The sequence below is a fragment of the Nestor notabilis genome, unplaced genomic scaffold (assembly GCF_000696875.1).
Source record: "Nestor notabilis isolate BGI_N333 unplaced genomic scaffold, ASM69687v1 scaffold887, whole genome shotgun sequence".
In the NCBI taxonomy this organism is placed as follows: domain Eukaryota; kingdom Metazoa; phylum Chordata; class Aves; order Psittaciformes; family Psittacidae; genus Nestor; species Nestor notabilis.
The window spans coordinates 20374-46176 of NW_009934910.1; the positions used below are offsets into that span (position 1 = coordinate 20374).

The 25803-nt window shown below is 38.7% G+C and overlaps 1 protein-coding gene across 1 annotated transcript; it reads right to left on the reverse strand.

Moving 5' to 3' along the window:
* Positions 1-5073: 5073 nt before the first annotated feature.
* RNASET2 (ribonuclease T2) lies at positions 5074-25378 on the reverse strand (the record flags this gene model as incomplete). Its single annotated transcript, XM_010017557.1, has 9 exons — positions 25290-25378; positions 22586-22652; positions 16822-16877; positions 15801-15858; positions 14929-14999; positions 10788-10901; positions 8315-8360; positions 8018-8092; positions 5074-5296 (listed from the first exon to the last, which is right to left on the reverse strand). Coding segments are annotated over exons 1-9 (799 nt in total), but the record flags the coding sequence as incomplete, so codon positions are not given.
* Positions 25379-25803: the final 425 nt, after the last annotated feature.

The window sequence follows — 25803 nt, forward strand, 5'->3', positions numbered from 1 at the left end:
AAGTCACTGAGGATAATAAAGGGAATCAAAGAGAAACATGAGGCATTGGAAATGAGAGGGCAGTTTGTGTCCCAGAGCTATTTTGTAACAGTGATCATCCTGCAGCAGGCTTCAGAAATGACAAGCTGCTCACCAAAACCCACAGAAGCTGGGACTGAAATCTCTTAAGATATTCAGGGGCTGGAAGATAAATAAGACAGGGCCAGCTGTTACGTATAAAACTACTACCACAGTAGGATACCGGCATTGTAAGCCTGGGAGACAAGGAAGCGGTTCCCACTTCACGCACCAGTCCACCAGCCTCCTGGCTAATAAATCCTTGACCAGTGCATGCCCCAGGCATTTGGCAAATACTGCAAAACAGGGTTTATGGGAGCGGACAGTCTCTGCATAATATTTATTTGAACATAAACCCACACCAGCTGGCACTGGGAACTAACAACTCAAGTCATCCGGACACATGTAGTCTTCATGATCATAACTTAACCAGTGAAATCTTGGTAAAGGACATGGATCTGTGGGTGATTCATGGGCTAAAATGACAGCGCTCAGGTGATGTGACAGCTCTTCCAGCCCCTGCTGGAAGCACACACAGCTTCTCTACACTCAGCTGAGCACTTTGGAAAGAGGGAAGCCCTTCTCCAAAGCTGACAGCACCAAGTTCTACTCAACAATACTAAACAGAAGTGATCTAATGGTGGGTACCTGCTGGGATGCAACATACTTGTTTGCAGATTGTAATTATTACAGGATCTGCTGTGCTTTTAGTTCTTGCTGATTTTGTTTTGGCTTGTCTTCTCTCATTTAAATGCAGAGCACGGGTAACACAAACAGCAGCTGTGTGAGTTACAGAAAAATCTTAAGTGGACAGCCTCTTTTCTGGTAAGTGAGGCTCAGCTCAGAAAAGTATTTCTTACAGATAGCACCATGGTATTCTTCAGATTTTTTATTCTTCAGAATTTTCTATCACCTGCTTAATAATTTTCTTATCAAATACGGTCATTTTTGCTTCTCTTTTAGAAAAGATAGCTGAAACATCAGGAATCCTTCATCTTCAAACATCCTTCAAACTGAGCACTGTATTTAAATGTCAGTGTTGTGATTTTCATGCTGAATATATTGATAGGATTCGTACCACCCATCTGTGGCGATGGTTGGGCTTGACTGCTTTTGAGGTCTTTCTAATGGTGTACTTTGGGGTAAGGAATAATGAAAAACACAGCATGCAAACATAAAATAATTTTCCTGTCTACCACACCAGGTCTTGCTTAGCCTGCATACTATTCTCCAAAGTACAAGAAATTGAAAACCCTTCTAAAATGAATTCTTGATCTCAACTCTGGGTGATCTACAGCAACTTCATAGAGTAGGGAATACTTATACACAGGAAGGGAAGGTACGCAGTAAGCCTTGTGAAGGGTGCTGCCTGAGCAGCAAGACAGTCCAAATTTAGAATAAATGCAACATTCCTCACCATCAATTGCTCCATTCCTGTGAAAGTGACTTGCAATGTCCTGACATTTTCCCTTTGCATCATCAGTACCATTATGAGGCAGCAATAATGTTAGCAGCGATGTAAACATTCTGTTGCCTTGGCAAACACAGATCCAAACAGAACACATCTGCCTGAAGCTCAACCACACCAGAGGTTGCCCGAATTCAGGAACCCATCCCTGTGAAAATCCTCCTTCCGACTGTAAAAGTCTGCAGCTGCTGCTTTGCTGCTGAAGATACCTGGTCTACCCACACTTGTGTGACGACTTGCAGTGTATTGACACGCTGCGTGGGCACTGCAGTCCTGCAGCCACTGTTTTCCTTCCCCTGGGCAGTGGCTGGGACCAGCAGCACAGTGCAGTGCTTGCCAGCTGCTGAGGGTGCAGGGTGGGCACACAGCAGAGGCTTGTGCCACCTCCATTTCAGCCTGCACAGGTAGCTTTGCCTGTCAACTGGGCAATGGCAATTGGCTGCTGCCCCCAGGGAGAACAGAAGCAACCGGGAGCAGCCTCCTCTGCTTCTCCCATGTCCTGATCCTGTTGGCAGTGGCAGATCAGCTGGCTGCTGGTAGGGAGAGATAAAAGTAGCCTTAAACACAATATACATGGGCATGGGTCATCTGGTGGAAGCTGGGTTCCTCTGCAGCTGAGAAAGACTAGGTGCAGGCCAGGAACAGAGCAAGAGAAAAGAACCTTCCCATGGTGTAGGAAGAGGGGCTGTCCTTGGAAAGATGACAGACAACACACGCTCTAGTATAAGCCCAAGGGATGCTTGTGCATTTTGCATGATAATGCACGCACAGACAAAGAATATAAACAAGCTAGGCCCCTTTGTGGAATTGACTAGTGTTTTAAAGCACAGCACAAACACTGCCCCTGCTGGGATTTAGTTCATTTATTTAACGATGCAGAAAAGAATATAGCCCTCATCTTCCCCAGGCTATGCTGAATCTTCAAGGCTGATAGATAATTTTGCTTAAGGAAGTGAGTGACACTTCTCAGAACTGAAGCGATTTTTAAGGCTCCCAATATACTTTCGTTTACCTCTTGTATTTAAATTGTGTTAATCCAAGTCTTGAAATTATATACATTCTGACAGAAAGCAATTTCCAAGGCAAGTAACTGGCTGTAAGCCATTGTTAAAAATAACATAAAGGACTGGACATGACCTTTGGTCTGTCATCTGCTCTCCTGGTTGTCACATCCACATCCCTTAAATATATCACTTAAAACCTTATAGTGCCTTCTTCTCTGCATAAAAAAATCAGTCAGTAGATTTTAATGACATTTGTATCTTCCTTGAAGTTAGGCAGTTGGGATTGTCAAAACCCAAGCAATGGTAGTCATAGATAGTGTTTTATTGCTACTACTAATAAATAAACCATGGCAAATTAAAATATTTAATGTGTAATAACATTGGTATAGTAAAAAAAAAAAGTGGGTATGGCTTTATTAAGGCAAATGCAGTACCTGAGGTACATCCCTTTAAGCAGGACTTCAGAGTCTTGAGAGGTTATTTTTAGCTAGTCTTGACTTAACACTCATCAGTCATCTTTTACTCAGTTGCAGGCTGTTTAGCATGCTGCTGGCTTTGCTCTCTCCCTCTCTTTCTCATTTCAGATTATGATAGTTTCTCCTCAGTGTTTTAAAACTTATCCCTCACATTTCTTGCATTTGAAAATAAGGTTATCTACTTTGCCGCAGAGGTCTGTACCCACTGACTATTTGGCAAGGGTCAGTTCTGAGCCTCACACTGTGAAGGTTGTTAGTGTCTGTGTCACTTTATTGCAAGGTACATATTTGCAGCTGTGGGCTTTGCTTAAATTAATGCATTCTTTTGAACTGTAGAGAACTCATACTGTATATTTTGACTCCCTAAACACTGTTTGGCATTAAAAAAGAAAATACAATTTATACTGCAATGAAAAAAAAATAAAAATCAGGCTATTGATTTGAGCTTTCATTAAGCGTATGTTTGTGCAAGAACTAATGCTACCACTGCTTCCAATAACTAGTAATGTCACTACTGAGGCTTCCACGTTTGAGCTCTTCTTCTAACTGTGAAGAGGACCAAGGAATTAAAACAACTGCAGAAAACCAGAAAACTCAACAATCAGTCATCTGGCAGTACAGCACATTGCTGTGGATTTAATGGGATTGGTTTTCTACCGCACCTGCTGATCCAAGGTGGCAATATTTATAGTGAGTTTTTGAGAAGCCTACTTTCTATTTAAGGACTGTGTCCATAACTGAACTGATGAATTAAAAGCCCCGAGGAAGATGTTCATGAGATTGTCTGATGGTGGTTACCAAACCCTGTTTCCACTTCCCTCACTGCTGATTAGCTTAACAAGCAAGGATTTGGCACCATGCTCTGAGAGCTTTGAAAAGAAAAAGAGAACAAAGGACTTCACCAAATAACAAAACAACAAAAAACAAACAAAAAACCCCAAAATATTAATAAATAGCACAATTTTGAGGAAAGATGAGTCTCGCTTCTTTAAAAATAACCAACAACTTATGACATGAAATGTAAACTAATGTTCATTCTAAGTTGTTTGCATTCTATGCAGCCCACCCCAAACCTATGCACCACTTAAGTACAACTTGAAAGAGTTAAGAGAAATTTGTACTTTCCACTGAAATCTTGTGGCATTTACTGTTTCATTTATAAAAAGCTGTTTCTTGGAACAAAGTGATAATGTTAAAAATCGCATTTGTAAATAAAAGCGCATGCACTCATGTTTGTGTGGTAATGTTAAATGTTCAACAAATACAAAGAAAAATTAGTAACAATGTATTCGTAGGGCCTAACATTGTCCTATATTACAAGTAAGTTCTAAGACTGGTTGTTCTTCAAGTAGCTCTATGGAGCTACTGTAGCAAAATCAAACCAAGAATAGGTAAGGCTACAAGTATTTCTTGGGTCCTTCCAGCAGAAGTGCCAAAACCTGGTGAACATTATTTCATTCACTAAGAAGTTATGCAAAAATTACCATCTTTGGTCCACTGTGAACTCTGAGTGAGGAAAAGTTTAATGTGCCCCAGGGGACGCAGTCCCTGTTCAGCACTTCTAGAAAGCAAATTTACACAATTTGCACAATTTCTGTCTGGAAAAGGACCCCCAGACAGGTCTCTCAGGTCTTTCCGTTTACAGTACTTTCCTCTCAAAAATTTGTTATCTGAGAGAGACAAATATCCTTTCAAAATAAAGAATGACTTCATTCCCCTGACTCACTGGCAAAACCCAAAACTCACTGAAGTGGCAGACTTAACTGCAAGTGAAACTAACAAGTCACAGTTCTCTTTTGAACATTGATTCAAGCTATAAGCAAGCCAAGAAGTCCAAGCAAAGCTGTAAATCAGATTCTGGTCCCATCAATATCAGAGCTGAAATGCAATACTTCAGGCCTGTGTAACTGACATTACAATGTGGACCATTCTCCTCTCACAGCAAAGGAAGTGTGTTTTCCAGCAGTAATCTTCACAGTATGCCTGTGATATGGACAGGGCTTTGTAACATTGGTAAGTCAAGACTGCTTCCCAAGGTATAATGTTTTAAGGATTTGGGTCTTGTTACTGTTCAAGAAGTTTTTCAAACTCTTATGGCTTCGTCTGTGATCTTGAACTTGTGAAGGATAGTATGTTGGGAGAGTATCACTGCAGACAGACAATTCCTCAGTTCCAAGCTCCAAGTCAGCCGGCATTGGGTCAGATTCACCCTTCTGTGCTGTACAGTTTCTCAGCTGCAGTTCTTTGGTGAAGCAGAATTCAATCTGACCAATTGTTTGTGCTTTTTCACCCTAGAAACAGGAAGGATGAGATCAGCTTGATGGAGAAAAGAAATAAATCAATTCTTCAGATATACTGCCTTATCTATAGAATACAGTCATGCTTATTTGTATGTTTGCTACTTGAAAAATGGGAAGGAGACAGGTACCAGAGGCATCAACTTTCAACAGCTTATCATAAATATTTGTCTTTAAGGAGCAAGCAGACAAGGAAGCAAATTCCAACAACATAATTCAGTAACAATGTAGGGAATCTGCCTAACTAGCAAGTCTCATTACAAAATGCTGTGACATCGATCATCTTAGCACTTAACCAAATCTGCACCATACACAGGAGCTGTTTGCCCTAATGATGAACTCCATCTAAACTCTGTGAATATTGAAGGGTATGTGTGACCTGAAAGCCACCTTTCACCAACTCTTTTGTAGGATGAGAATTAAGGCAAAGAAAATTCTCCAAAAATTAGAAAATAAACTTGGTTCTTTAACAGCTGTTATTGTAAAGAATACAAAAGCAAGCTGCCAAAAGTATCAGAAAAGTCATTTTCGGACTACAGGACAGGCAATAAGGCAAGCAGGCATGGAAGAAGTTTATATGAAAATCCCCCAAAATGCTCAGGTGTGAGAAAGTGCATGTGGAAAAAGAAATGGTTTTGAAACCACTAAGCAGGACAAAAATACGTGTACAAGGCAAAAATTACTATAGTGGGTTTGGTTTTTTTGGTTGCTGTTGTGGCTTTGGTTTTGCAGTTTCTTTTGGTTGTGTTTTTTGGTTTCTTGGCTTGGTTTTGACTTTTTTTTGTTGCTGGAGATTTTATGTTTGGTTTTCTTTCTTTTGTTGCTGGAGATTTTATGTTTGGTTTTCTTTCTTTTCTTCTTGTTGGGTTTGGGGTGTGGTAGTGATTTTTTGTTGTTGTTGTTGTTTTTGTGGGGTTTTCTTGTTTTGTTTTTTTTTGATTGTTTTTTCAAGAAACTTAAGAACACAGCAAGTGTGCAATGCATTTTAAACATCAAAGCACCTCTACAACACACTTCAGGCATTGACAAGGCTGGAATTCTGAAAAGGGCTATCTTTAAATAACTGGAGTGTACTTTTTCCTTTCTAATTACCATTACCTTCAGCTACTAAGCACAGGAGACTGAAGTTGTAAATTACTTTCACCTAAGTTGTGAATGCTCCATCCCTGGCAGTGTTCAAGGCCAGGCTGGACAGAGCCTTGGGTGACATGGTTTAGTGCAACGTGTCCCTGCCATAGCAGGGGGGTTGGAACTAGATGATCTTAAGGTTCTTTCCAACCCAAACTATTCTATGACTCTATAACTTAAGCAGTATCCCAGTTGTACTAAAAGCAATGGCAGAACTACAGAAAACAGAGCTAGAAACTGGGATTTGTTTTAGCTCTGTATTTCTTCAATATCAAGAGGTGGCTGAGTGTGCAATCCACATTCAACTCATATTCCTTTGTGGCTTAAAGTAACTTAAAAATACATTTTAAAAATGTAACATAGAATCTTTTTTCACGTGAACAAACATCTGAGTATAAAAACCTCAGAGCACTACTAAAGCAAATGAGCTGACAATACAGAAGCTATTAAACTCCAACAGCAACTTTATCTTGGCAAGTTTTCATAAAATTGTTGTCTGTGTATGGGCAATAACTCTGCCAAGTGTTTTGTTGTAAACCACTTTTATCAAGCTGAGATAATCAGGAACCAATCGTATGAGGGAAAACTATGTTGTGGGTTTGATTTTTTATTTTCTTTTTCAATAAAAGCAGAGTAACCTAGCTGGAAAAGGATATGCAGCCTACCCACGTAATTGTTCAGAACACTATTTTGTTCCTTCAAAATCACTTTTAGGTCAGATATGGTGACCTGTATTTTACACTACAGCACACTGTCTCTGCATACCACATTCTCTACTGCATCATAATTCACAGTATAATTGTTGGCAAGGAAAAGCAGAAAGAAATGGAAGTTTTAGACACTGTTGGCTCAAACGGAAAGAATATAGTCATCCTGCCTTTTTTGCACGTCTTTAGGTATAGGCTTTTGAGCACAGCCTTCGAGACAAGACTCTGAGCCGCTTTATTTCTGAAGGATTTTGACTATTGAGTAACAACTTTATGAAGAACATGAGTTTGGCCCAGTGAAGGGAAGACTGCTGTTGACAGGCAGTACCCTTGTCAAGGCCGACAGTGACCAATTCCATTCAGCTCACTCTTACTGGTTCTAGTAATATACTATATGGCAATTAAGCTATAGAAGGAGGAGTGCGAAGTACTCGGCTACAGCAATACCTCTAGTGTGGTGGTTGCAGCATTCACGGAAGGGATGCTGGTTCAAATCTTATAAGACAAAGAGACCTTTAAAACCCAGTGCTCCCACTTTCTGGGTAAGTATACTAACAGAAAAGTCACTAGGTAATGAACGGACATTTCTTGCACTAAAAATATTTCTGCATTAAGAAAAAGCTGTGGCAACAGTACATAGGATGACATCAGTGGTGCCAGGACGTAAACAATGTGGTGTTACAAACTCAACTCCAAGAATCAAGCAATTGGTATCTGCAAAGAGCTCCAGACCCAAGTTTCACCATGCTGAAGATTCTTCACTCTTTTTGCTTTTGTTTTTTGATAAAAAGTGCTCTTTGAAAAATTAAGTTGCTGGGTTTTGTTTGGTTGCTTTATTCGTTTTTCAGTTTGGGAGTGTGTGTTTGTTTGGGGTTTTTACCTCTTCTGGAGGAAGACACTGGATCTTTGGTGTGACACCGTAAAATCTTGTAAGAGCTTCCTTTATGGCAGTCATCTGAAAAATTGAAAAGCTTACATAAATTCATAAGTCACTAGCACATCTTCCAACAGCTCCTTCACTTGTTAAGTTTACAAAACCTTAGATAAAGCACAACATTAAAGAACTATACAATTTTTAAAAGATTACTTATTCTCTATTAATCACGTATTAGTTGAAATTGCTCAAATCCTGCTGAAAAATACGCACGTGATTGTTTTATAAAAGATTGCCTCTTACCTGGTAATATGAACTGCTTGGCTTTATTCCGGCTTTCAGGAGACAACTGAAACAAAGAGAAAACATTTTTTCCATGGCTCCTGTATGCAAACGTATCATAATCACTAGGTAAACAGATAATCTTAGTGAGATTTTGGCAGGAATTACAGCAATAAGGAGCAAAGGAAGTTCTGCCAGGCCAAGGAAAGATTCTCCTTTTCTGAAAGGCCACTCCCATCCAACTTAGCAGGATCAGGAAGAACCCTCTCCCCCACCTTAATCTGAGGAAATGGGAGAGTTGAGTCTTCAGACACAGCTACAGGAAAGGCAGTATTACTGTTATTTGCTGGACTTTCAGAATGCTCCACTGAGTGCCAGGTAGGACATGCAGTTTAACTGCTTTGTTTCCCCTGCCTTGAGCAATACCCAGGTCATGAGGGAGGGACAGAGGCAGACCTGTAAGGCTGCTCTAGACACCCTCAAGTTCTAATGCAGGATGGGCTTGCAAGAGTGGAAGGCGTACAACACACTGGGAGAGCGACATGGTGCACGGATCTGGATCACCACCAGGGCAGAAATGTTTCCTTATGAATATGTTTCTGGAAGAGGAAAAGTTTGGTCATATAGGAGAAACAAGGTAAGTCTCATGAACCTCAGGCCTGTATATCCCTTTCTTTAGATTACTGAATCTAAAATCTCAATCTTCCCGAGGGAAGTCTGTACTTCCAGGTTGACAAGACTCAAGACCCAATAGGTGCCAAGTCTTTAAGTCCCAGCTTCTTCTGTAAGGAGTAGAAATGTTCAGCATCTTGCAGGATTTAGTCCATGACCACTGATAATGCTCAACCCTTCCAAGGTCAGGTTCTGCACAGGGGAGGTTTAACGCAGTTGAGTAAAGGCCTAGCTGTGTGGCATAGTCATTTTACCCTTGATATAAGGGGGCCAATAAAGTAGATGATGTTCTATTATTCTTACAGAAGCCTGCAAGATGTCCCCTTTTAATAATTTGCTTTTTGGAAACAATCTTTTAATCACTAGCATTATTTTTTTCCATTGAAGTATAAATGAAGTAATGAGAGCATTACCAATCTTTATTCTTTCCAGTAAAGATTAAATTAATTATGCTCATTTTTACAATGGAGAATATGCTCTGAGCAATTAATTTCAACATGTTTCAGTCTCTATACTTTTTTGGTGTTACACATGCTGATAGAGAGTCACATAATAAGTGACTGTGTCATCTGTAAAATGTTTTAGTCATGCCATCACAGCTGCTTAGACAATTGACTTATCAGGCATTATTAACACTATATATGACATGCTCTTAAGCACTGTGTCTAGAAAAATCTGATTAAGTTTTACAAGACACCTATGAAAATGGTGGGGGGAAACCTTTTTTCCTTTGCGCATATGCAAAGTGAATGAGACTTTGTCAGGAGATTGTTCTGTCAGTGTCAGAACATAAGCAGCATTTCAGGATTTAAAAAAAAAAGAAAAAAAGAAGAATGTTTCTAGATACAAAAGAACTTACTTATTTCATCTCTCAGGTAGTGTCATCTTACTGAGAGAGAGAATTCATGCTCAACAAATCCGAGTCAACCATCCTCCTACCCATACCAAGCACTGACCAGGAAACAACTCTGGCCTCCTGGCATTCACCTGCAGCCAAAAAAAAAGAAAAAAAGAAGTATGTTTCTAGATACAAAAGAACTTATTTCATCTCTCAGGTAGTGTCATCTTACTGAGAGAGAGAATTCATGCTCAACAAATCCGAGTCAACCATCCTCCTACCCATACCAAGCACTGACCAGGAAACAACTCTGGCCTCCTGGCATTCACCTGCAGCCAAAAATATATAGTGCTTGGACAAGCCATCACGTTCCCATTAAGATTTTCTACATGGAATGGCCAGTGCTTTGGAACCATGAGGAGGAATCAGCCGCTAGGAAAAAGCAAGAGTGTCACATTGGTGTTATTTGAAAGGATAGCATAGGGCTGCCTGCAGTGGCTGAACACCACCCTTCAGAGGACATCCGGCCTTGCTGCTAATTCTCAGCCTTTTACCCAGGCTGTTGTAATGATTTTGCCTGCAGCTTGTCCTTTCCTCTGAGCAGAGCATTGTCCTTTCTAAAAACAATGTTTGGGCTTCAGTACGACTCAGAAGTTTGGGTGTTTCTGTCACCTGATTTAGAAGTTTACTGGTACCATAGCTTTAGGTAGCAAGATATAGCCCATAAACCTTCCAAAAATTTACTGGCTCACATTGTCAAAAATGATGCTGTGAAGAATGCTGCTGGCTTACCAGACTCTGAAGTGAACAGAGAAATGCTTCTCAGAGTAGACAAGCCTTCCTCTGAACTCCAGTACTAAAAATAATTTATGCTAATACTCATTTCCCTTCTACCATCAGATTTTTAGACTTTTTTTAGGCTAGACTTGAAACTTTTAGAAACTGTTTGAAATAAAAGGCAGACCATGGACTTCACTTATGTACCTGTTGAGATCAACATGACGGTAGAGTTCTAAGGCTTTACCGAAGTATTTCTTCTGAGAATTAAGGACCTGAAGCATGGCTGCACAGGTGCCATGCTTCTCCCACTCATGTTTCCTATAGGAGAAAAGTAAAATTTAAGTTTTAGAAAACTTTATTTGCAGATATATTTGCTGTGCAAGCTAGCCAATATACTTAAATCAAGTATCTGAAAGGCTGGATGCTGGAGAGGGACTCTTCATTAGGAACTTTAGTGGTAGGACAAGGGGTAATGGGTTTAAACTTTAAAAGGGGAAGTTTAGATTAGATATAAGGAAGAAGTTCTTTACAGTGAGGGTGGTGAGGTACCGGATCAGGTTGCTCGACAAAGTTGTGAATGCTCCATCCCTGGCAGTGTTCAGGTCCAGGTTGGAAGGAGCCTCGGGTGACATGGTTTAGTGCGAGGTGTCCCTGCTCATGGCAGGGGTTTGGAACTAGATGATCTTACGGTCCTTACCAGCCCAAACCATTCTGTGATTATAAGTTAGTCCAGTCTGGATGTTTAGGTTTTTTTTAGCTGTCTCCTCTGAATCAGTTTGCTTTTTAAATAATGAAGTGAAGGAATTTATGAAGTAAATCATGCTCTTATGATACAAAGGTCTCTTGATGTATTACAAAGAGATGTTTGGAAGTCAGAACAGTAAGAATTTGCCTAGAAAACAAGTATTTCTAAGCTTCGAGTAAATTTTCGTGGAGTCTTTGATGTTAAATGTACTTGCAAAGCACTAAAAATTTTTTAGAACTGAAACTGCAGTTTCACTATTCCACTTTATTCTGGGTGGAAGAGTGAAACTGCACAAGCTGCTAAGACAAGACTGTTGCCTCAACTTCTACTTTGGCCTGTGGCAGTATTTTGATAGGCCTGCTCTCAAGTCTTGCTCCTGTTCCACTACCAAGTCTTCTAATACCAAGAAACAGAGTGAAAAAGAAAGCAATTTTTGCTATTTTATGGCAAACTCCAACAGGACCAATAATGAGGCGAAGCATTGTGCCTGTCTTTTGAAGGCTTTCAGGAGTACTTAAGTGTCCTGCTGTTTCCAGAAAGAAGGCAGAGATACAGAGCCAAAGATCTGATGGTGCTCAAGCAGCACATTATTGCTAACCTGGAACTGCTATTGGAGTGCTTTGGTCCAGTTCACACTGACCACAGGGCCCAGGCAACGGCACTGTGGGGATGCCAGGTGAAAATACACAGAGCTACCCACAGGCAGTGCCCATGTAGCATCAGCTGCAGCAAGCCCAGAATACACCAGGCCGAAGCTTTTTTCATCAGTCCTGTGAGCTTCCAGAATGGAGAGCTACTTTAGAGGCACCGCAAACCAATTACCGAAACTTTCAGATGATGCTGTTGACAGTATTACTTAAATCTTGCAGCACAGCCATGTGAAAAAAATATAATGATGCAGATACAGCTGATCCAGACCATTCATTGCACGCATATGAAATTTCACCTTCACCTCTTCCATTTAAATGCAAATTGAAGCGGTTAGGAAATGAAAGAGCTGTAAGTACCAGGGAATAACATAACATAATTTGTTTAGAAATCAAAAGAATTAATGTCTCAATGTTATTCACCATGACACATTGTATTTCACCTAGACCACAATAAGACAAGGTATTTCTACTTGAGCGTCAGCTCACAGCTGGGTGGCATGTACATACAGAACAAACCTTCCTACATTCACAAAAGCCACCCGTCTTTCTGTAACTCCTGTACCCATGAGCTAGGCTGTAGCACAGAGCACATATGCTAGCTGTCAAGAACTTTGCTGAACATTTTTATCTTCCTTGCAGGATACAAGTACTTTGGCAGGCACATAGGAGTGGAGCTTACAGCACTAGACTGGCTTCCACTATATAAACTGTCCTTCTCCACCATTCTCTCTATGGTGTTGCTAAGAATGAATGTTACACTTGCACACCTCAAATCTACAAATGAAGTTTCAGAGGGTTGCAAAAATGCAACATTACAAAATTGGTACAACTCAGCTACATGAAAAGGAAGCTCAACCTCAGAGATTTTGCTTCCTGTTTGTACAAGGGCAGAGTTCACCCAAACACAGTCACATGGATGTGACAAAGTCAGGAGCATATAAGGTGGGTCCAAGGATTACAGATACCACCCAGCCTGAAGGCTGGCTTATTACTAGGGTAGGAACAAAGAAGTTTTGTTAAGCACAACTGCAAGTGCTGCCCACAAAATGTAGAAGATTAGGGACACCAAGCTGTCCTACAGGCTAAACACTGATTTTCTTCTGTATCATATAAACTGATCCTGAAGGGAATTCTCTTAGTAAAGAAATTTTTCTCTGGTAAAACAAAAAAAATAAAATCAATTACTATAAAAGAGATTATTTTAGTTAATAAATTTGAGATATAAAGCACACCTAACCCTTTGTCCTGTATTAAGGCATTCTATCGTGTCCAGTTGAAACTCTTGGATGGCAATTGTCACAGTTTGTAAGTTAACAAGGTGAACAGAGATATGCATCTACTTTTACAGACGTACCTGCAGCCATTGTAAAATCACCATGAAGATTCCCTACCTCCCCTTTTAAGCCAGGGCTATACTTAGAGGTAAAGCCAGGAAGAAATACACTACACAATTATAGCAGTCTTGGGAAAACCCTGATGTGATATGCTAAGATATTCAATATCTATTTTGCTTGTCACTACTTATGCTCTTTACTCACTTAAGATGCCTTCAGTCTACAATAATGAAAATTGTGAACAGTCAGTTTCACTTTCAGATTCTTATTTCTGCTATATGGGGATTTTTACACTATAGAGTTTGATTCGTGGGTTTTTTTTCCCTCTTAATTTTGAAGTAAATAAAGTATTTTAACTGAAGGAAGGCATATAGTGGGATATTACTGGCTTTCAGGTGGCTTAAAAGCTTGCATTTACAAAATCTGCAGTTACAGCTGCCAGTTACAGTCCACTTGTCACCTTACTGAGAGTGAACTAGTCTATCAATCAAAATATTAGTTACAGTGTTGTAACTTGACTTCTGTATTGCTTCTGTGATATTTTTAATTCTATTCTAACAGAGGAGTGAAGGGAGGAAAAAGTGAGACCACTACTTTTGACAAGTTTAGGTTGTCATATGACACTCGTGAAACCAGCTTCAGACTCTGAGGACAAGTGTCTTCTAGTGTCTTCTGTAGAGCAAGGCCAAGACTAAAAGAGATGCACATTCCCTTCAAGCTCTTCCCTAGTGACACAGAGAAGAAATGGTCATCCAATTCAAAGGAAAACTTATGGGCACTTGTAGTTGAGATGGCTTTAAATGCTACTGCCTCTAGCTATGTGCTCTGCTTCTTAGGTGATGTTACAGCTTTTCACTGTAGAACTGGAAGAAGGAATTGCATACCCATACACTGGCTGATGTAGCTCATGGTTCAGCAAACTAACTTGAATGGTCATTGATTTTAGTTTAAAATAATGCACTCAAACTAGAGCCTGTACAAACACAGGGAAGGAAAACAGTTCTATTGTCAGGGGAGATAAAAATTTCCTTCTCCCTTCCCATGAGCTAAGAAGGTTATCTCTAACTAAATTCCTATATATGATTTTAGGCTGCTAGGAACGTAAATAAAAAGGGAGAATTCTACAGAGAAGTAGCTAGGATGATCCAGAGTCCTATTTTTCTATTTTCTCATCTGTGAGAAAGGCAAAAAGACAAGGTTTCTCAAGGCCAGCAATACAGTGAAGCTAGCTAAGAGGCCTGGAAGCTGCTTTTGCAGATAGCTATGACATCCCAGGAGGCACTATTCAGATTTAATGTGTCAACAGCAGCTGCTTTTCCTCCCTGCAGGCAAGGGGAGGAAACACATTCACTCTTTTTCACCAAGTTTGATTTCTCTAAAATCCCTGCCATAGCCTTCTTTTCAACAGCTGCATTTTGGAGGTGCTCCAACAAGGAAAAAACATTTATTTCGTAAATGGGACTGACAAGACACACTGCTTTAAGTGGCCTCCTGGACACTGCTTCTCATGCACAATATCTCACCTGAAGAACTACTAACTCAGATGGATTTGTTTTTCTTTAATAAAATAATATCCAAAATACGTTTTAAGTGGTGGTTTGGTTTTTTTTACTCACCAGAACTGGGTGCGATTCAGAGACGAATGAAGCACATCAGGCCAATAGTGTCTCATGTCTGATAAAAGATCCTAAAAACATCACAATTAATAAAGGCAACTACAGAGTTCAAAAGCTATTTCTTACACAATCTACACACACTGACACATTTTCTAGAACTGATATCTCATTTTTTTACATTCCAAACTGAAACATTTACTTGCAAAAAAAGGAAAGGTCTTTTCCCCCAATATTCTGAAAATGCTGTTGCTTGGAGGTAACAAGTAGGTACAACTATCTAAGTATCTGAATGTACCAATACCAACACACTGTCCCAGTATAAGATTTTCCTTCAACTACCCCTGCAGCAGTTGTTCAGTCACACAGCTTTTCACATTTGTCAGCATAAGCCTCCTATCCCCATTTACGACACATTTGAATGAAACATGGATTATTTTTCTTAATTAAAAACAATGCCCTGGGAGAAAACAGATAGAAAACTGTCATCTGTACTCTTATTTAATGTGTTCTGGCTTTGCAGTAGAAAATGGAAGAGAGAACACTGACTGACTGTAACCACTTTTTCCACAGGTACTTTTTGCCACTGCACATCCACCTCCTATGTTCTCTAGATTTTTTTAAGGAGGGTGTAGCTGAATGAGTCAAACTGCATACCTACAAAATAAAGTAGGAACAGCTGCTAATGATCACAAGCACTTCAACTTCAAGCAGTAGCAGAAGTACCTAATGAATTTGTTCTTAATGAGTCCTTAAAAGAACATACCTCTCAGCAAACATCAAAAATTATACATTTAAAGCTACATTTTGCATAAAGGATGTGCAAAAGTAACTGTGCTCAACTTGGCGCAACTGCTTTTGTTTTAAACAAATACCTTAATCTCAGTGACATTGAAATGCCATGTCCTGTTACACTCTTCAGTTTTGTCAGGCCTAGGGAAGCAAAATGAAAGTGAGAAAAGATGTCTCTCAACTCATTAATAGTAACTAACAGCATTCGATACTATACAATTAGTTTGAATTTTAAATATGCAGGTTTATAGCTAGAGATTTTATTTAGAAATGCAAGTATCCCATCAGCATCTACAGTGGTTTAGAAGTAAAAATTCAAGACATTATGGCCAAAACATTTCCAATGCAGAAGCTTTTCCTTAGGCCCTTGAGTCCCTCTCACTCTGGGTTGAAGTCATACAGGGGAAGTAAATTATACAGAAGGGTCTTGCACATGATGTCACTAATGACAATGACCTCCTCCAAGCACTGAACCAAATGATGATTCTGCAAGTATCACCAACACACTCACTGGAAATCTAAACATAATGTTGCTCACCTTTCCAGGATGCATAGCTTAAAACTCCTGTACTGAATTTTTAACTGTATTTGTTAGGAAAACCTTTGAATTGCTGCCACTGGCACCAATCCCAGTGAGTTGATTCCTTAGATGCAAATTACTTTTGCCTGCACTTTTGCAATATTTGTGCTGAGTTAAGATACTTAAAGCCGCAAGCAGTCACAAGACATTAACGAAGTTGTGCACTCATGGAAGCAGGGGGAAGGGAAACTATACTTCCCTTTCTGTTTGAGAATACTACTGATCTTGCAAGGACATTGTCGTGGTTCATGTACATGTACATGTACAAAAAAAATGTTCATGTGGCAAGAGGATTTCTGAAGCTTAGCAAATCATGAGATACAAAAGGGTATTTCAGTTCTGATTCAAACCATAGGGTTTTCATTTCTAACAAAATGAAGGCTTTTGTTTCAAGGAATCATAAAACCAGACAGATTAAGCCCTCAAAAATAAATAAATAAAAATACAAAAAAGCACTCAACATCCAGGTACAAAACTTGATTTTTCCTTTCCAGGCTGAAATGAAAACACTCTTATGATCATACCACAGCCCATGGATTGTCCAGTACTCTGGAGGGTGTTCACAATCATTAGCACTCATCTGTGGAAAACAAAAATACATAGTATTTGTTGCTTGTGACGGATAGTACTTAAAGGAAAATATAAAAGCTCTTTCACTGGTGGTCCAAGGCTCCAGTGAAACATGAGAATTGTTGCTTGCCCAAATCAGGAACTGGTGAACCAGTTACTTGAAGCTGTCAAGGATTGTGTCACTTAGCAGAGACCAGCTGGAATTAAAGTTTTTAGGCAGATCCTGAACACACAGCGTAAAATGAAGACAAAGGACACGCTCTGAAGTAATAGAAAGTAGCCTGATAAATGCTAAATATATGGAGCTACATCTTCATGTATCGTATTCCAGGTGGCAGCTCTCTGTTTTTCTCATAATCAGATTTTTTCAAGGAGTGCATAACCATTAAAATAAAAAACATCAATATAAACTATGATATTAGACAAGCACACAACCACCCTTAGCATCCAGTAGTTTGTTATATTAAAAAGAAAAAATACAAAGAAGAGATGAAATAGGTTGGTTATTCCAAGTAAAATAGAATATAATTTGTAAATATTTCGACTTGAGGGACAAGGAAATGGAAAGAAAAGGAAAGATTATACATATCCCTACAAAAATAAAAAGGCCCCAGCCAAAACTTTTGATAATGCAGGAGAAACAGCCTACACAATTATTTAGAGCAAAGTACATACTCCTGAACAAAACAAATCCATATTCACATATCACAATATTTTCCCTGATTATTATAATGGTTGGACTCGATGACCTTTTTTTTTCCTTCTAGTAAACACTATTCATGATTAAATAATGACCTTCTCAGATTTAATTCCCTATACTAATAGCTTTTCTTTTTGGCTCTACATCCTGCCTTAATTATGCCACAATACCTTTTATGTGATGCCAGAGCAAGAGTAGAGCATAGAGAAGAGCAGAGAAGCCTTCCTAATCTCACTAATTGCCTTCCCCATGCCACAAGCCAGTGGCAGCTGAACTGTGAGCTCTGCAAGACTTCCTTGTTCTGTGCCCATTTCCTTCCTCTCCTTTCTTGTCACCAGTAACAAAAGCAACTAACCCAGCAACAGCTTTTTTTTTTCCCTCCCCTGAAAGGACTATTTTTCAACAAATACATACTGCAAGTGCTTCAACAGTATTGCTCCTGTCATGGCACAAGCTTTGGGGAGCTGAAAGAGTTCAGCTATCTAGCCCAAAATACAGCAAATTAATACCAGAAGCTAATGCATCATCCCCTGAAAAAAAACCAAAAACACCAAAAAAAAAAAACCAAAACAAAACAAAAAACCCACCAAAAAAAACAACCAACAGCTAACCAGATTGCTCAAGCAAGGTGGTAACAAGAACAGGGCAATTGTGCTCCTTATCCAACCTTTAACTGCAGGTCTCAGACATGCTAAAGGAAAGCCCAGAGTATTTTAAACTTGGAATCAGTTCTCTCCTATCACAGCACTAACCTTATTAGCAGTTTCTTCTACACATTTCATCAGGCTTTTAGTGTTACACTGTGTGCTGGCAGAACTGTGAGATCAATGCAATGTACAGTGCTTTAGTTCACAGTTTGCATGCTTTTCCAGCTTCATTCATCCTCCTTTTTAATTCTAGCCACAGCAGTTTTCTATTGTTCATTTTAAATCAGTATCATGAAATCAACAAATGCCAGTTTGAGAAGCTGGGTACCCCTGCTGCTTCTACAAAAACACTTCTTGTCAGCCTTCCCGTTTATCATATACTGATCGCTGAAGGATTAATTCAACCTCAGGCAACCACTGATTTCAAATAGTTACAAATGTGTATTTTCAAGTAGACACTGGACAGCAGAAAGCCTTCTATATCTAGATTAATTTGAAAAAAGAACATTGCTTTCTCCCGGTTTAAAGCAATCTGATAATCAAGCAAATACAAATTAACCACACATGACATGTAACACCAATAGAAGTGGCAGTGAGCCTCAACTGCACCCACCATGCTGAAAGGGAGTGCTGAAGAGAGATTAGCATCTTTATAACAGCAAGACACAAGACAAACAGCAGCTGCCAGAACTTTGGAGACTGCTTTCACCTCCAGAATGACAGGAAGTGAAACATCATCAAACTGTTATGGAATTGTTACCTGGAGGGATGCCTAAGTTACAAATCCCTTGGTACAGTTGCTGGTACATAGGAGAAAGTCAGCTTCTACGAAGTGAAATATTTAATCCTGCTCTCCTTTTCAACCACCCTAAGAGGGCCATCTCTTTAATTAAGATCAATTTTAAGTGTTATTTTGGAATGATACATCACAACTGCTATGAAAAATTCTTGCTTTTGAAACTGCAGAGAGAGTTCGCCTCCTCAATCTCTCTCCCCAGACAATATGTAATTATTCCCCTTCTTCCTTTCCCCCCCTCCCCGGGGCAAAACTAATCAATGAATGAACCAAATTTATAAGGTTGGCGAAAAAACTTGGGAAAAGGGAAACAAAACACATTTACTTCTTCTTGAACACCTCCCTAGCACGAGCTGGTATGCTAAAACCTTTCATGTGTTAATCCTTATAGAAGATAAAGACCCACAAAAAAAATCTAAACCAGACCTTAGTCGCAGAGCCATGCGAGATACAGATTAAGAGGTCTCTTACAAGTTACATGGCCATTTACTGAAACAATTTTACTTTGTTCAAAAATAGCATATGTGAAAAGCTGGACTCATTTTGACACACTTGGTTTAATACACAAATTAAGAAATAAAGGTATCCCTTTACCTAAGGAACTTTATGGTCCAATGCTAGATGTGACTACTTCTACTTAAAAAAATAACTAAACAAAACAAAATTTTATCTCCTATATTTTTTGTTTAAAAAAAAAAAAAAAAGTTTCATTTGCTGCATAATACTACATTCAAATTTGAATTCAGGCTGTTCTGTTCACTAGCCTGTTCTGCTGCCTTTTCTTTGATCCTTTAATTTGATCAGCACATACATGCAGTAAAAGGCAGATGACAGCAGGCTTTAGTACCCATTTCTTGATCATCCTTCCCATTCTCAAAAGACAGGGGGAAATGAATAGCCTACAAACTTGCACTGGATTTTCCCCATTTCACAAGGAAATGCCCACAGAAGATTCTTCTTTTTTTGCAATCTCAAAGATGCAAAAGCTGCAATAATATTTCCCTACTTAAGTTCCTGAATTAAATATATTCACAGCTCCATAAGAAGGGAGTGGAAAAGTCCCTCTTCTTGCCCTTGAGTTGCTCCTATTTTCACCTAACAGGACCAACATTAATTTGTGACCAAAAAGCTTAAGCATGATGTGAATTAGTCATATGAAGTTCAATAAAGTGCACCACAGGCACAATTTATTAAGGGAATTAATTTCATAATCACTTGAGGTCAGCTTGAGAATTTTGTTTGGATATCTCTGCTGAAGACATAGTCACTTTAGGTCAGTTATATGGTACTGGAATTTCTAATCACATGATGAGGAAGAATACCTCTCTCTCCTTCACCCTTTCACTGCAGCAGTCCATAGTTAAATCCTGCAGTTATTATGGCTTCCATGATACTCACTATTTTAATAGGTTAATTTAGATGATATGATTACAAAACACTTTTCAGTTTAATTGTGCTGGTCACAGTATTAAAAAGCACCAGCTGTACTCAGTTTAAAGCACAGAAAGACCTGGCAGATGTGTATTCTCAATTTCTAGTGTGTCATTTAAGAAAGGCCTTTTAGGTCTTCAAAAGCCTGAAAAACTTGTTGAGATAGATATGCAAAACAGCTAGGAATTAAAAGATAGGTCCTCCACACACCTGTCAAGAACACTGTATGTAGCAAAGCAGTCTAACTAGTACTTGCACAAAGTAGTGTCTCAAGGTCTTTTTTACATAAATGATATAATGAGTTCTGTGGTTTCCTTCACCCAGCTATTTTTCCTTTCAACATCATATCAACAGTTTTAAAATGAAGAATGATATGAGAAAATATTCCCTCCCTGAAATAACATGGGAATCATACACAAATACATTGAACATGAAGAATAATCTCTGTACTTAAGAAAAAGCCCACAGCTGAATTTACAAACCTCCCTTACATTAATGTTTGCAAAAAGAAAGCTGTTACGGGAGTATAGTTGAGATTCTGTTTCTCCATGCGACTCAGTGATGGGAAACTGGGCAAAAAGTCACTTCATATGATTTTAACCTTTTTTTCCACTCCTTTGAAATGCTTCTTTCTACCTCTTAATACAGAAGATCATAAGGAATCAGCAAAGGATAAAAAAGCCTAGATTTTCTGATGCTTCATGTCTTAAATTATTCATTACAATTTCACTGGAAGGTTATAAAGGTTATTCGTTGATTTACCAATGGCACTACCCTGGAAATAAGAGTAGCAGCCAGCATAAATACACAGTGGGAAAAATGGTTGATGGGGGTTTTTGTTTGGTTGGTTTGGGTGTTTTTTAGTTTCTTTGTTGGGTGGGTTTTTTTTTAAAATATTATTATTTATTACTATTCATGTAAGCAAGAGTTTGCACTGCTACTGACTTTGAATGCCCACTCATGCCAGGCACTACAAGCTCCTGAACATCAACATCTCTGCTTGAAGTCAGTTAAGTGATATTTACTCCGCAGAAATGACACAAATGGTAGCAAATCTGCCCTTACTCCCCCTCAAAAACAGGCAAACAAACAAATAACAGAACAGTGGCCACTCCTTGGTGTCAGTTAGTCATGCACATATGAGGTTTGTTACTGATACTTCTCTCTACATTTAACTAATGTTAAATACATCTAGTTTTCCTCAGAAACAGGTAGTATGTGAATTGTTGCTACTGCTTTTATACATATTGCCAGAAATAGGAATTAGAGAAATAAAAAGTACCTAAGGTACAAAAAAATAGACTCTAATATTGTAATAAATAAACCTAAGTCTCCCAGAATTAGGACCTTTTCGGCTCCAGAGATTTTGGCCTGAAAGTGAGGCTTCTCTATTACCCATAGGGTTCTTCATCCCTGTGTCAGAAGACCTGATCACGTCTTGCACTTTGAAGTACAGCATATTTTTAACTTAGCTATGTGAAGAGAGGCCTTCGTGTATTTCCAGCAGAGGAAAAATGTTCTACTTAACAGATGGCAGAACGTATTTAATAGCAAAAGGGACATATGTAGTATACCTTTTAGCTGTGCTTCTGACAGACATACGTTGGAAGGTTAAGTTCATTTTTGGTTCCCATACTCTGAAATACAGAAATGCTCAGACACCCCTGCATAACTGCTTTACAGTTCTCTTCTTTCTGACTGTGTCTGTATTTGGTGACTTATCATTAAAATGCTGAAGCCAACATCACAAAGCTAAAATTTGTTTTGCAGCAGGCAGTTCAAGTACAGTCTTCAGTCAGAGAAGGCAGGCAAGTCTTCCTACAAAGTCTGGTGAAAATCTAGGATTAAGTTTACAATTAACAAAACGTAACAAAATGTGTAACAAACAATTAAGGCTTAGTGTACAGTATGTCTGACATTGACTATTGTATCTCTATTACTCCATAATCCTGTCTTGGTTACTGCTACTCTGGAATGCAGGGGAACTAGCAAACGGTACACGAAGATCAGTAAACCCTTTATAAAGATACAAGGGCATAATCAAGATTAAATGCTTGATAAGCTTTGCCCACTGTGTTTTCAAACATTGATTGCCCAAGGCTACCTTTGTCAGGATAAAAGAGAACAAAACACAGAAGTCTCACCTTACATACAGTCACTGGCCAATGATGAACAAGATACAGCTTCTTCCAGGTATGAGGGTGGTTGTCACTGGCGAAAGACAGACAAATCTATTTTTCCTCAAGCATTTTAAGAAAAGCAACACCAGCAGCACAATGCTTACTAGTATAACACATTGATTTTAGAGCTGGTTGTTGCTTATAACTTCTATTGCAATACTGGAAGACTCCAAACACAGCATGACCAAACTAACAAATCACACAGAAACAACATACTTTGAAACCTGCTGATACCCCCTCATTGCTAAACAAATTCTATTCCTGGCATCCTATTTCCATATGCTTTCCATTTCTTAAATATGGAATAAACATGTTATTCTCTTTTATATTTAGGAGAGTGCTTACTGGCAAGGTTTTACAACAATTAAAAAGTCTTTGTTTAGAATGCTAAGAATCATCTAATTTTTATTGATGGGTATATTAGCTGAGAAGACAGTATACAACATTCTTAGAACTGTAACTACTCTCCTGAAAAAGAAAGACTACAAACAATCACAAGCAATGTAGCTGACGCTGCAGGAGACGCCATTTGACCCTGCAAGTAGCTCCAATCTTTTAGAATTAACCCAAACAAACAAAAAGCCCAAACAAAACAAGAATAAAAAGTAAAAAACGTATCTAAAAAAATGCTGACTTTATCATTTCATGGACATTTAATTCTAACACTACATTTTCAAAATATTTAATAAGAATTAAGTGATTTTTAAATTAAAAATAAATGAACTTACTCAATAAATAATCAAACTGTGACACACTCTTAAGGTTACCTAAGGAAGAACTGAAGAAGGAATACCCCATATTTTACAAAAGCATTTGTGTTTCAAAGCCTTTTACAATAGAGAGACCTGTAACTCACAGAGGCACCAGTGCTATCTTATTCCTATACAGAGGGAGGAAAAAATAAAAATGCTTAAAAATTTTGTTTGAAAAGTATTGGAAGCCTATGTCTTTGCCAGTTCTAGAGGCATTTTCCAACAGTTTTGAGCAGACATACTAGAAGTAGATACAAAACCTGTTGCTTCAGACACTACAGCAGACATAATTAGCTATTAAGCAACCACACTGAGCGATTAAATAGAACAGCAAGTGGGAAATCCAACAAAAACAGAACTCTAAACTATTTTTCCATCTGACAGCACTGTGTGCAGTACTGTAAAAATAAATATATATTCTCTGGAAGTTATTAGATACATGCCCTTCATTTATGCTTGCCAGAGATCATATATAAACAAACAAATGAAACGATAGCTAATTCCTCTCAACTTGAGGAAGTATAGATGCTCCCACGTTTCATCACTTCTCAGTTTTTTCCTCTAGTTTTGCTAGTTTGCAATGGCCACACTTTCTCTTAAGCATTCACACGTATCTATGGTTTCTAAATAATTTAGCAGAATAGCTCTGGAACAAATCAGGCGTAGCCACAATGAAAATTATTAATACTTTCAACTGGTCTTCACTGCTGCTGTGGAAACCTGAATAGAAGAAGAATAATACCCCAGTACTGTAAAGCAGTTAAATTTCCTTGCTTTACAAAAAAAACAAAAAAACTAAAAAAAAAACCAAAAAAACAACAACATACACAAAAAAGAAAACCCAAAACCAATAACAACAACAAAAAACCCCAAATATCTTCCATCTATATTTGAAATAGCAGCTGAGCTTCTGCAATGACAACCATGCCAAAACAAGTTCTCCTAGAACACTTTCTAGCTAAGAATAAGTGAGAAAATTTTGGTTATTAAATAGAGCAAGTTTTAGACACTCAAGCTCATAACTGGAATCCAAGGAAAGCCTTGGATTTAATACCTGTCCAGCTTCAGGGATACCTCCCCTCTTTTTGACCCGTCATCCTGCTCTGTACAGTTCAGCACTGTGCTTCCACTGCCAAGACGGCCAAGCCACTGCCCAAGTCCTGGAAATTCAGGAAACCTCAGCACAGTGCCTAAGCTACCAACCAGCTGCAATGCAGCCATTATATGAAGTTCAGCACTGAACTGCGCATCCTTAACCACTCTCTTGCCAAAACACTGAAAGGAAGGAGGAAGGTTTATTTCCTAATAGAATGCAATAGAAATTTGGGCTTTTACCACAGAAGGGCATAATATGGGGCATGGGTCCCCATGGCCCACTGGTATTCAAGCTCAGATTTTGCCAAGTGCTACAACCACCAAAAGGCTGTAAGAGCCTCAGATGGGATGCTGTATGAAAAGGAATGTAAAATCACTGGAATGAAGAAAATAGCATGGGGAGGGAGAAGAGATATTAAAGAAAGTATATAATGCAACAGTTGGTACAATTTATGCCATAGGGATGATTCTGGTTTTTGTTATAGGTCACAAAATCATTCCTGATTTTTGGCATTGCTACAACACAAGCCTAAATGATTCATTTAAAGCAGGATTGCAAAGGTCTTCAGAGCAATGAATGACTTTTAAGTTTCTTTCCTTTTTTCATGCTGACACATTAACAAATGTAAAGCTTTTCTCAGGCATGACCCCCACTCCTCCAGTTAATGCAGATGCCTCATTTTACCAGTCACCTAAGGCAGAATAACACATCAAAAACAGCACGCAATAAAATAGTAAAATTTCCACTCATTAGAAGTTAAACTGCTTTATTCTGTTTTAAGTAAAAACTGTCAGAGATTCTAATTTAAAGCATAACTTACCTTTGAGTGAATTTATCTGAAGTACACCAACCACATAATGCCATAGAAAACCAACCCAGAACCCAATAGTGCAGCTTTGCAGGCTTCATTTTGTTAATCGAATAGCTGAAAAAAAGGTGTTAAAAGAAGAAACATGTTACTCATCCAATGCACTAAATTACAAGTGTTGAAACGCAAAACCCCACAACTATCTCAGAAACAGCACGCAGTACCGACACTAGAGTAGATTTACAAGCATGTGTAAAATGAGGGTCTCTTTCAAGGCTCTGCCCAACTCCCCAGCTTGTATGTCAATTTTTATAATCTAATGGAATTAATGATGACATCATGGCTTCCTTTTTCCTTTACTTCCAGAGTCTCAACAGAGCCACTTTTCAATAAATAGATACATAAACCTTCTATGCAACCATACTTTATGTAATGCAAGACTCTACTTGTGGTCAGCTCAAATGTCCCAAATGATTCATTCTGAACTTTGAACTTAACACTTAATATTCATGTTGGCTTGACCAAG